The 12,457-nt window shown below is 38.6% G+C and overlaps 1 protein-coding gene across 5 annotated transcripts in view; it reads right to left on the reverse strand.

Annotated features, from left to right (window-relative positions):
* Positions 1–4,698: 4,698 nt before the first annotated feature.
* The window catches only part of UAP1 (UDP-N-acetylglucosamine pyrophosphorylase 1), a 32,889-nt gene continuing 25,130 nt past the window's right edge, over positions 4,699–12,457 (reverse strand). The window contains exons 7-12 of one of the 5 annotated variants that reach the window (XR_003109874.3): positions 11,907–12,047; positions 11,058–11,246; positions 9,889–9,936; positions 7,780–7,926; positions 6,296–6,362; positions 5,164–5,275 (exon numbers count right to left, since the gene is read on the reverse strand). Coding sequence is in view for 3 of the 5 variants with exons in the window: in XM_006054488.4 (XP_006054550.1) it covers positions 5,183–5,275; positions 6,296–6,362; positions 9,889–9,939; positions 11,058–11,246; positions 11,907–12,047 (541 nt within the window). In the remaining 2 variants the exon portion in view is untranslated. Of the gene's footprint in view, positions 5,276–6,295; positions 6,363–7,779; positions 7,927–9,888; positions 9,940–11,057; positions 11,247–11,906; positions 12,048–12,457 lie in introns of all 5 variants that reach the window. The other 4 variants (XR_327210.4, XM_006054489.4, XM_006054488.4 and 1 more) reach the window with 4 other exon arrangements.

Raw genomic sequence — 12,457 nt, forward strand, 5'->3', positions numbered from 1 at the left:
CAAGTGACTCCTTCTTCCCATAATAACAATACCCCTTTAATAATCCATTTCTGAATCATTTGCATTTTAAGGTAATTAAAATTAATAAATCAGAGTTAACTTACTTGAGTGCTTAACAGGAGCAAAACAGGATTCCAACACTAAAAACTTCACTGATTTTTCCTAACACATGTTGAAATGATTGAAGTACATCTTTTTAGAACACAAACCTCTGATCCCAATTTGAGAAGGAAATAGCTCTATTCTCAAAATGATGAGGTTTGTTGGGGAGTTCTGCCACACCAAACTCCAGGTCATAATGACCTTTAACTGTTACTGGACTTTTTCATTCTGAGTATTTTAGTACTAGAGTATCTTCCTATTGTGTTAAGTGGGTTAATTTTATCTCTTTAAGCAGCATTCAAGCTTTGTAAGAAGACCCTATGTTACACTTTCTATCCCCTAGTGGTGCCGGACATGTGACAGGCACTCAACCTTTATTGGCTGACTCATTCATTCATCACTTCCCAACATGCTTTTCCTAAACTGGAGCTCTAAAGAGGGCCATGAATTGTAAAAGCATCGGTCTCAGTCTGAGCAGAAACAGATTTCCAAGCCAACTGAATGACCTCTGTTTTAGTCACTCTCCTGGGTTATGCATGATTCTTCCTTGCCTCTTTTTACCTGAATAATCGAGATCTTACCGTACCATGATGAATCACCAACAGAAAATGCTGGAGATAGTAAGTTAGGGTTAGAAATGAAATCACATGTTACCAGCAACAGCCAAAACTTCCAGGAGTAGAAGGGCTAGAAATTGAAAATGGAATTCCTTTTGCTCCCCTTCCTATATTCTTCACTAGTAATTCCTTTTTAGACATCAAAACTGAATCGATTTTGAGAAGCAAGAAGGAAATGAAGAAAAAAATCAAGTATTCAAATAACACACTCAGTTGGGCTTAGATGTTCATTTGTGACTATCAGCAAAGTTATTAACACATAGTAAGGGTGATTTTGACCAAATTCAGTGGTTATTAACTCTCACATAAATTCTACAATGCTGTTGCCAAGTGATTCCAATTCATATTTTAATAAACATTTTACCTGGTTCTATATTTGCTGATTTAGAACAATAACTTGACAAGAACTCATGAAGATACACCATGCTATTACCTTATGATTTCATGGCTCAGAGGCTCTCAAACTCTTTTAGCCTTACATCCAGTGTTGCCCAACCATTGCTCCTCTATAGTGAAACCACTGCCACGACCCCACACTGCCAGAGCTCCCCTTCCCAGCACTATTAGTATACGATCTTAAGATAGGGAGACAGGAAATAGGAGATGACGGTTCAGAAAAAGGAAAAGCAAGCATATACCATTCAGAGGCTAAAGACTCTATAGATCTGTCCTCAACAATCCATTTTAGAGCTTGCTCTGATGAAAAACTCAAATCCTATATCCTTTTGAGAAATGGAATGGATAACAACAGCAAAATTGAGCTATTATTTTGAAATGAAACAGAAAATACACAAGACACACTATTTAAGCTTTAGCACAAACACTATTAATAGATATAAATATCATACAGTTTAAAGGAAAAACCACTAGACCATTCAGGTATGACCTAAACCAAATCCCTTACGACTATACAGTGGAAGTGACAAATAGATTCAAGGGATTAGCTCTGATAGAGAGTGCCTGAAAAACTATGGACAGAGGTGTGTGACATTGTATAGGAGGAAGTGATCATCTCCAAGAAAAAGAAACGCAAAAAGTCAAAATGGTTGTCTGAGGAGGCCTTACAAACAGCTATGAAAAGAATAGAAGTGAAAGGCAAAGGAGAAAAGGAAAGATATACCCATTTGAATGCAGAGTTCCAAAGAACAGCAAGGAGAGATAAGAAAGCCTTCCTCAGTGATTAATGTAAAGAAATAGAAGAAAACAATAGAATGGGAAAGACTAGAGATCTCTTCAAGAAAATCAGAGATACCAAGGGAACTTTTCATGCAAAGATGAGCTCAATAAAGGACAGAAATGGTATGGACCTAACAGAAGCAGAAAATTTAAGAGGTGGCAAGAATACACAGAACTGTACAAAAAAGATCTTCACGACCCAGATAATCACAATGGTGCGATCACTCACCTAGAGCCAGACATCCTGGAATGTGAAGTCAAGTCGGCCTTAGGAAGCAGCCCTATGAATAAAGCTAGTAGAGGTGATGGAATTCCAGTTGAGCTATTTCAAATCCTGAAAGATGATGCTGTGAAAGTGCCACACTCAATATGCCAGCAAATTTGGAAAACTCAGCAGTGGCCACAGGACTGGAAAAGGTCAGTTTTCATTCCAATCCCAAAGAAAGGCAATGCCAAAGAATGCTCAAACTACCGCACAATTGCACTCGTCTCACACGCTAGCAAAGTAATGCTCAAAATTCTCCAAGCCAGGCTTCAACCATACGTGAACAGTGAACTTTCAGATGTTCAAGCTGGATTTAGAAAAGGCAGAGGAACCAGAGATCAAATTGCCAACATCCGTTGGATCATTGAAAAAGCAAGAGTTCCAGAAAAACTTCTGCTTTATTGACTATGCCAAAGCCTTTGACTGTGTGGATCACAACAAACTGTGGAAAATTCTTAAAGAGATAGGAATACCAGACCACTTGACCTGCCTCCTGAGAAATCTGTATGCAGGTCAAGAAGCAACAGTTAGAACTGGACATGGAACAACAGACTGGTTCCAAATCGGGAAAGGAGTACATCAAGGTTGTATATAGTCACCCTACTTATTCAACTTATATGCAGAATACATCATAAGAAATGCTGGACTGGATGAAGCACAAGCTGGAATTAAGATTGCCGGGAAAAATAACAATAACCTCAGATATGCAGATGATACCACCCTTATGGCAGAAAGCCAAGAACTAAAGAGCCTTTTGATGAAAGTGAAAGAGGAGAATGAAAAACTTGGCTTAAAACTCAACATTCAGAAAACGAAGATCATGGCATCTGGTCCCATCACTTCATGGGAAATAGATGGGGAAACAGTAGAAACAATGTCAGACTTTATTTTTTTGGGCTCCAAAATCACTGCAGATGGTGACTGCAGCCATGAAATTAAAAGACGCTTACCCCTTGGAAGAAAAGTTATGACCAACCTAGACAGCTCATTAAAAAGTAGAGACATTACTTTGCCAACAAAGGTCCGTCTAGTCAAAGCTATGGTTTTCCAGTAGTCATGTATGGATGTAAGAGTTGGACTGTGAAGAAAGCTGAGGGCCGAAGAATTGATGCTTTTGAACTGTGGTGTTGGAGAAGACTCTTGAGAATCCCTTGGACTGCAAGGAGATCCAACCAGTCCATCCTAAAGGAGATAAGTCCTGAATATTCATTGGAAGGACTAATGCCTGAAGCTAGAACTCCAATAATTTGGCCACCTGATGCCAAGAACTGACTCATTTGAAAAGACCCTGATGCTGGGAAAGATTGAAGGCGGGAAGAGAAGGGGACAACAGAAGATGAGATAGTTAGAAGGCATCACCGACTTAATGGACATGAGTTTGAACAAGCTCTGGGAGTTGATGGACAGGCAGGCCTGGCGTGCTGCAGTCCATGGGGTCGCAAACAGTCGGACACGACAAAGTGACTGAATTGAGCTGAACCAAAGGAAAAAAGGGATCCTTAAACTTTGTACCTCTAGAGAACAGAGGATCATCCATGACATTCTATCTTGTGATATCTTATCAACAGAAAATGAAATTTATTAATCTCTTCTCTAGACATAATTTTAAAATGTTTTTCATTTATCCAGTTATCAATTTTTATGCTTTTGGTCAATACTTAAAGGCTATATAAAATGCATTTATAAAGCTCAATATTTTTATGCAAACTACATTTTAGACATAGAGGACCCTTACTAATATCCAGTGACCTATGGCCTATATTTAAAGAACCATCTTTCTCTTTTTAATCCTCTGTGCTTAGTCGACAGCTCAGTCATGTCCAACTCTTTGCAACCCCATGGACTGTAGCCCACCAGGCTCCTCTGCACATGGGGATTCTCCTGGCAAGAACACTGGAGTGGGTTGCCATGCCCTCCTCCAGGGGATTGCCATGCCCTCCTCCAGGGGATCTTCCCAACTCAGGGATTGAACCCAGGTCTCCCTCATTGCAGGCAGATGCTAAGCCACCATGGAAGCCCTTTAATCCTCTAGCTGAAAGCAAACAAACATACCAAAAACCTGGATGTTCGTGATTAACTTGCTGAGGAAATGCAAAAATTACAATCTTTTTAAATTCCAAGTGTCACCAAATATTTGAGCAAAAGAGAATAAAGCAGTGATATAAAACAAGGTTTTTCAACCTTTACAGTTTGAGCCAGATTAATTCTTGTTTATAAGGGGTTGTCCTGTGCATTGTAAGATGGGTAGGAATATTCCTCATCTCTATTCATTAGATGCCAGTACTACCACTCTACCCTCTCAGTTATGATAACAAAAAATGTTTCAGGACACTGCCCAATAAGTCCTGGAGAAGGGCGAAGCCATCTCCTACTATTATAAAGTGATAGGAGGATAAAGTCAAAAGTTAGATAATCAATAAAAAGCTGGAAGACTGTAGTCATAGAAATATTAATTTGGTTTTTCTTGTATTATCTCAAAGTTTCTCCAAAGTTTCATATTTTCCCAATGGAATAATTTCTTCACAGTACAAATGACACTTGAGACAAGAAGAAAAGTTTATTTTACTGTCCAATTATTTTCTTAAAAAAATTTAATTTTTGATAAAATAAAACAAACTTTTAGTACCATAGAAACCTTTTGACATGTACAATGACATATTATTACTATGTACAATTTCAAAACAAATGCTTCCAGCTCCAAGTAAAGTGATGTTGAACACCCTGACTATACTTAAGTTGTAAGAAATTTCAAGATGGCCAATGTTTTCCTTAGCTTGGAAAAAAAATACAATTGAAAAATATAAATAAGACCTTCAATCAGCTGTGAATCATAAAAATGCTTTCTGAAGTTCAGTCATCTGGATCTTATGAAATATGTAGTAGTTACAAGAGTTCAACAAGCAAAATGAAAGCCTGTGTATATTCAAACATGAGTATTCCAGGAGAGGTCCTGTGGGCTCACAGTCAGTCTATCAAAAATAAAAGCTATTCTTATTGTGGTGGAACTTATTTAGTATCTGGCTCATATACCATTCTTCACCAGCTCATGGACTCCATTCTCATCAATGATTAAAGGTGCATGAAATTCTTTATCTGCCACATAACTTTCTAGTCCCTAAAAGAAGGGTCGAAATAAAAACATAGTTAGAACACTGATCAACACAAGTCACATAGTGCTGGATGTAGAGGCTATAATAATGACGTAAAGCATGAATGCTAAAAGTTGGACTGAGATACAAAAATTTAAAAGTCAATAAAAAACTCTATTTGGTTTACTTTTAAACCTGGGTTTAATGGCCTATTTATGGAAGCATAAAACAAACAACAAAAAGAGGGAAAAATGTTCTTATTATAACATAATATTTAAAGTTAATAAGATGACAGTCATTCTTCCTATAATCATCACCCAACAGATAACATTCTAAGCAAGGTGGCTATTTCTGATGCTAGAACTAAGCAAGCTGACAAGGATCTCCAGAAACAAAAACAAAAACAAAACCCTGTACATATTAAAAAGGACCCCTACATCCCCTGGTCTTAAAAGTGAAAGTACTAAGTGTATGAACAAAGCAGACCCACTGAAAAAAATTTTTTTTTAATTATATTGCACTGAAAAAAGCCAGAAGATTTACCTAAAAAGCAAGGCTTATTTTTAAAAGACCACTATATTTTAATGTACAGGTAAAATGAACTAAACATTGAACATTCTGTTCATGGCAACTAAGCCACTGATACAAGCCATACCAGGAATTTTCCAAGAGGTTTCTCATTCTCAGGATGAGTTCCTCAGGGGATGCCCACTGGAAAATGCTGTATCTTCTCCAAGGACAACTCTGTGCTGTGCTGTGCTGTGCTTAGTTGCTCAGTCATATCCAACTCTTTGGGACCCCAAGGACTGTAGCCCACCAGGCTTCTCTGTCCATGCATTCTCCATGCAAGAATACTGCAGTGGGTTGCCATGCCCTCCTCCAGGGGATCTTCCCAGCCCAGGGATCAAACCCAGGTCTCCTGCATTGTAGGTGGATTCTTTACCAGCTGAGCTACCATGGAAACCCAAGGACAACTCTACTTCAACATAAAACAGTATCACAATCCTAATTTTAAAAGAATAGGGAAAAGAACAAAGTAGACTTACTTCTCCAGCATAGGAGATAAGAGGAGAGATTTCACACTGGATTGGCACATCATTGGCATCCTTCAAGCTAAGAAAAAAATCAGACATGTTGAAGATTTTGCTTCCCATGTTGCTTGCCAGAGTGAAAATACAGATTATAACTTCCCTCTGAGAAGCCTGCAACAAAATTCTCCTCAACAATTAGAGTAGCTCCTACCCTCATGATCACTGAATTTCTTGGGGAGTAAATTAATACAAACTCATTGTGGTTCAAAGGGCACTACCTGGGATGCATGCCAGTAATCACCAGTAGCTCTTCACAGTACTTCACCAACCTTGATATACTTATCCCTTAATGTACACACTATTTTTTATAGTTTCCAAATTTTAATTCCATAAAGAAAGGACTATTTCTTGAGTACACACTGCATTCCAGGCTCACAGCCAGACAATTTGAATCCTTCGAATTTCCCTTTTAATCCTTGTCACAACCTCGCATGTTAGGTGCAAATGTTGGCCGGCATTCTAAAGCTACCCTGTCCAATACAACGACCACTAGCCACATACTGTTATTTAAACTTGGATTAATTAAAATTTTAAAAATTAATTCAAAATTCAGTCTCTCATTCATAATAACCACATTTCAAGTGCTCAGTAGCCATGAACAGCTAGCGACTACCAAACTGGACAGCACAGATATAGAACATGTCCTTCACTACAGAAAATTCTAATTGGAATAAAAGGTCGGTTAGATTATCTCCCAGTACAGCCCACATCTCCCAGATTAGCTGAGCTGACTTATTCAATGTTTCAGGGAGCTTCACTGTTACTTTTCAAAGTCCCTTCACTGCACCCCAGTGAAGGCAAAGCTGAAGTCACCACTTGCTTCCTCTAGATCACACTCTAACATTTACAGTTCCTAAATTACATAACACAAAAGTCAATTAAGAGTGCTTTTAGTATGTTTAAAGTCACTAACCTCGAGATGTTTCACCATTTTGAGAATTTTACCAGTAAGATACAGGGCCCACAAAAAATCTAGTCTTTTGCAGCCTCAAACCATTAGCTCCCCTTTGTTTCACCAAATATGTAAGTCTGAGGGTTTGGTGGGGTCAATAAAATCAGAGACCTTCTGAAGTCAGCCACACCCAATCTTTCTCCAAACAACCATTTAGTGAGCCTTCCAGGCACTCTACACCCTACTCCAACTCATTTGCCTGCTACTTCCCAGTCAAACCAGGCTAGACACAGGCACTTTAGATTATTGCAAGTCATTCTCAACTATGGTCCTTTTAACTATCCAAATCATACCCACCCTCCAAGACTTAACTCGAGCCCCAACTTTGCTTTGACCACTGCATTGTACAGTGATTGTTCTCATTCATTTATTTATAAAAACAAATAAATTTATTAGACATGTGATAAGTCACATGCTCCTAGGGTAATTACTATTTATACCATACATTTAACACATAAACAACATCACGGTCTGATGATTTACTTACTTTAATGTATGTGCATCTTGAATCTCCCAGGAGGCTGTAAGAAATGACTAATTTCTCTTATGTACGCTTCTTCAGCCCCTGGGATTTCAGTACCTGAAGGTCTGTGTGCAGGCCTGCAAATGCTTGTTGACTGAATGAACAAATGAACTATGAGGGCAGACAGATGGGAGACTAATTCAAGTAAAAGATGAATTAAGAAATGGAGTATTTGTCTCCACAGCCTGAGATGTAGATATGTGTCAGATTTTATCAAAAGAGCTCAAGAGGTCTGGTCCAGACCCTCTGGGGACAGCTTGGAGTCACATAAAACCAGATGGGAAAATGAGGGCCCATTCCATTGATAAGATGTATATAGCCCAGTCCCACCTGAACCCCTAAAGGATTTAGTGTGCCAGTAATTAACTGAAGATGTTTCTGAACCCAAGGAACACGTAAACAACTTGAATATAACTTCCCATATCACAGATATCCCCCACAAAACTAAGCAAGCTGGGTGCCAGAGAGCAGAAAAGACAGGAGCTACCATTACCAAATGTAAAATCTCAGGCAAATTAGCTGTCCCCTATTCTTTAGTCAAACATCCTTTTGGTAGCTAACACTGCTGAGCAGGTGTAAGGTGATAAATAAAAATAATGTCATTTTGTCAAAATTTAGCATCCTGCCTTCCCTTCTTTCAGAATACCTCCAAGCTGCTTCTTCCCAGTTTTATAAAAAAATACTTCCCTTTCATCTCTCATTTTTAAATAATCTTTTTCTATTCTCTGAGAGTATCCTTTAGTGCTAAGAATTTAGGAAGACCTATTCTTAAGTCCATGATCTCATTTGGGGCCAAACTTTGATTTCAGTTTAACTATTCAAGAAATGACTACAAATGAAGTAAATGAGGGTGAGGGAGTGTGAAATAAAGAACTCAAACAAGAATTAAATAACGTTTAAAACACTTTGTATCTTAGCTGGGATCACTCCCTGTTGTTTTCAGTTGTATACTTAAGAAGCTATCTCACTTAACAGACTGAAAGCTGTGTTTCAATGAAAAGGAAATTCAGGATCAAAACTTTATTTTGTCAAATTGTAAAAGCAGCTTGCTTCCACATATTAAAAATGATGGATGGGACAGAAAATGACAAAAGGCTCTCTGTCCCAGCTGCCATGGCACAAGGGGCAACAGTCACCTACGGCTGCTCTAGGAACTAGCCAGCTTTGAGTCTACTTCCTTACGTCCAGGGCCGCATCCCGGAAACACCTGACGCTCATAGGGACTTGTCTCTGCAGGGTCAGGATGAGTGGCACAGGCAGGAAAAAACACACCAACAAAATGGACATCCCTGCTACTCTATTTCTGAGATAAATGCCATCTCCAGATCCTTGGCTCTGTACACATGTCTTAAATTATCCTAAAAATTTTAAATTCAAACTAAACCAAATAACTTTCAAAGTGTAATGAGAACATCAAGCTGTCTCTTTGGCTATAAAGATAATGGCTTTTTCAAACTTGGTCAGTACCCAAATAAGAGAGGGTACATGCTACTGCTAGCTAAAAATTATCAACCGTTAAGACAAAAAGGTACTTTCTTTAGGAGCAGGATAATAACTGACTAAAATAAACACAGAGGTACCAAAAATGGAGCAGTTACTATGAAACTAAATCAAAAGAACAGTTTTTCCACATTAAGAGCCATCCAATATGTCAGGAAGAGTTAGCCTTTGTACTGAGAGCAGATATCTAATTCAGTAAGACACATCCATAGAATATCATTTTTATCCAGCTGATGCTTATGCTAAAAAGGGTACTCAGACTCACATTTGTTGTTCCTGTCCTGTGACCTGCTCTAGATTTTATCTTTCACTTGTAAACCTGTCAGTACAGGCTCAAATACCTATGGTGAGAGTCTTTAGAAAAGCATGCTCCCCTTTCCAGCATGCACTGAGATTCTGAGTTAGTGCCATCCAGACAGAGACCTGCCACCAAGTAAGCAATAACCCCACCACAGCTTCAACCCTTCACCCCCAGACCACCAAAAGGCAGAGAGCACTAAACTACAACGCCAGTTAGTATGGAGGGAAGCACAGCCCCACCACCATGCACTGCAGGCAGGCTGGTATATTTACTTGTGATTGACATCAGCTGTGATGGCCTCTGACTTTCCATGTGTAGCACTGCTATGTAGGAATAAATAAGCATTAATGGGAATGGAAACAAACCAAACAACAAAAATGAAGTGGAACTGCAAAATATACTTGACTGAAAGGCATGTATTCACGGTAAATAATGAACTTGGCAAAGGAGATCTGAGGGGGAAAAACAAACAAACAAAAAAACCCACAACAACAACAAAAAAAAACGTCAATGGTCAAAGATGAAGCATGAGGAACATTTGACATGCCACAGAGCTAGCCTGTTGACAAGACAGAGCCTGAAGTGGCCTTGGACTGAGACAGTCTACCACTGCCCCTTCTTAATAAAAATAGTTAAACCCAGTAAGTTCCAATACCCAATGTTCAAACATTTAACAAGGCATTCTAGCACTCTGTGCATAGTCTTTTTATCCCTTAAGAATTATAAATTTTATGGCAAAACGGTTTTGACAAAAGTATAGAAACATCAAATGATTTAGAAAGGGGGAATTCTAAGTATCAAGGGAGGCTTTATCATAAAATATAAGACAGCTGAAAAGCACTTTATCTCATATTTGAATAGCTCCAAGGATCTTTTTTTTTTTTAAACTTCTAAAATCCTAAACATTTCAACAGTTTGAGTATCCGTGACTGTAAGTAGCATGCACATCCCTTCCTGGCACCTCCCTCTGCAATCTGAAAGTGCCACAAGGAGAACTGAAGTATGCGTATGTCTCAGAGGCAGCCTGTGGGTGCCAGGTCTTTTGGGGTGGGGAGTTCGTAGATAACACTTGAGGCCACAGATATATGGGCAGCAATAATCAATCCTCTTTCCCTGTGGCATAGTGGCTGCTGATGGTCTTTAATCCTGTGGCAAAGCAAAAGAACTACCTTCTGACCATTCTTCAGTAGGAGTCATTTCACTGACATGGTAGAGGGGCATCCAAAAAAACAAAAGCTTTAGAAGGTTCCTCTTTCAGGGGAAGCAAAGCTATTGCTCTCTGTGTCAGGGGCCAAGCCTTCATTACTTCACATCATGAACTGCCACAACAATACTTAGCTCTTTTAAAAGTTCTAGGAATACATCCGAGATAGAGGAGAAAGAAGCCCAAGAGGACAAGTACAGGAGGCAGCCACACAAAGAAGCAAAGACATCAACCTACCGGGGAATTGCTGGGAGGCGAGAGCCATTTTCATCTATGAAGTGGCCCCCTGCATTGAGGACCCAGCAGTGATGGAGGGACATCAAAGCATGCCTTGCAGTAGTAGGGTTGTCCTTCCCATTCTGACTGTCTGCATTCTTTAGCGGGGAAAACTCATCTTCCCGTAATACTTCATATACCACAAACTTCCTAGAGTGAAACCATACAAACACTGCTTTATTATGAAGTAAAACTGCATACACAGCTTCTGACTTTTCTCCACATAGCTAAGCCTTTGGTCTTCAATTACAGCCTCTTTTAATGCAATTTCAAATGAATGCTGAAAGAAATAATGTTCATCCTTGGATGAAATAAATTTGGAATTATCTTCTCCACACAAAATGAGAATTTCCTTCCCCAACAATATATATATAACACAAATCTCAACTCAAGTTAATGTGATCTTTAATCAAGAGAATAGAGAGCAATTATAAGTTAAAAACATTCTCACTGAAACATTTACTCATAAGCCAGTAAAGGCCTCCTAACCACAAAATGGGCCAATTCTCTATCTCAACCTTGTTTGTCTCTCAGCCAAAGTAAGAGACTTTAGCAAAGTTTTTCAGGGCAGCCAGATAATACAATAATTGAAAAATTTTAAAAAGCACTCATGGGCAACTCAAACCATATTCTTGCATTGGCGGTTTCATACTAGAGAATAATAATGAATCTAAACTATATACTCACAGTCAAAACACCATGCTGACACACCTGCTGTCAACTGTTTTCTGAAAACAGTGTCCTGCCTAGAAGAGCAAAAAGCAACATCTCAAGACATACTTAATCTTACTGATGCTATTCGAAACCTACTTTGCAAACTGGAAGATATCAAAGACAAATTTTTCCATCTTTATTCCATTTGGTTTGTCTGGCTTAATTAACTGTCCCTGGGAATCCACAAATGGAATCTTCTTTTGAGCCACATGGTGCTGCAACTGAGGTTCATAAATACTGTGGAGAAAAAAAAAAAAAGACAATCACTTTCCAAATTTAAAATGCCAGGGAATCTGATAATCACACTCAGGAGCTAATACATCAACAAGTACTAAGACTTTCAAAGGGAAGGGCAGTCATTAAATTTCAGTTCATATTTAAATATTAAATAAACAGATTTCCCTATTCATTTCTTTAAAAAATCAAATGATGATCTCTACAATATAAAAATACACACGCACACAGCTCATAACAACATCTCTCCCATAATTTCCATGTCTTATATAAAAATGTTCCACTGTCAGCCCCAGTTTCCCCAATTGGGATCCTGTCAAGTGTTAGATGAAAAGATTGAGTATTTATAGTTACTATGGGTGAATTAGTAACACAGCTACAAAAAGCACAGCAGGAAATATTGTGGAACTGGA

The sequence above is a fragment of the Bubalus bubalis genome, chromosome 6 (assembly GCF_019923935.1).
Source record: "Bubalus bubalis isolate 160015118507 breed Murrah chromosome 6, NDDB_SH_1, whole genome shotgun sequence".
NCBI lineage: Eukaryota > Metazoa > Chordata > Mammalia > Artiodactyla > Bovidae > Bubalus > Bubalus bubalis.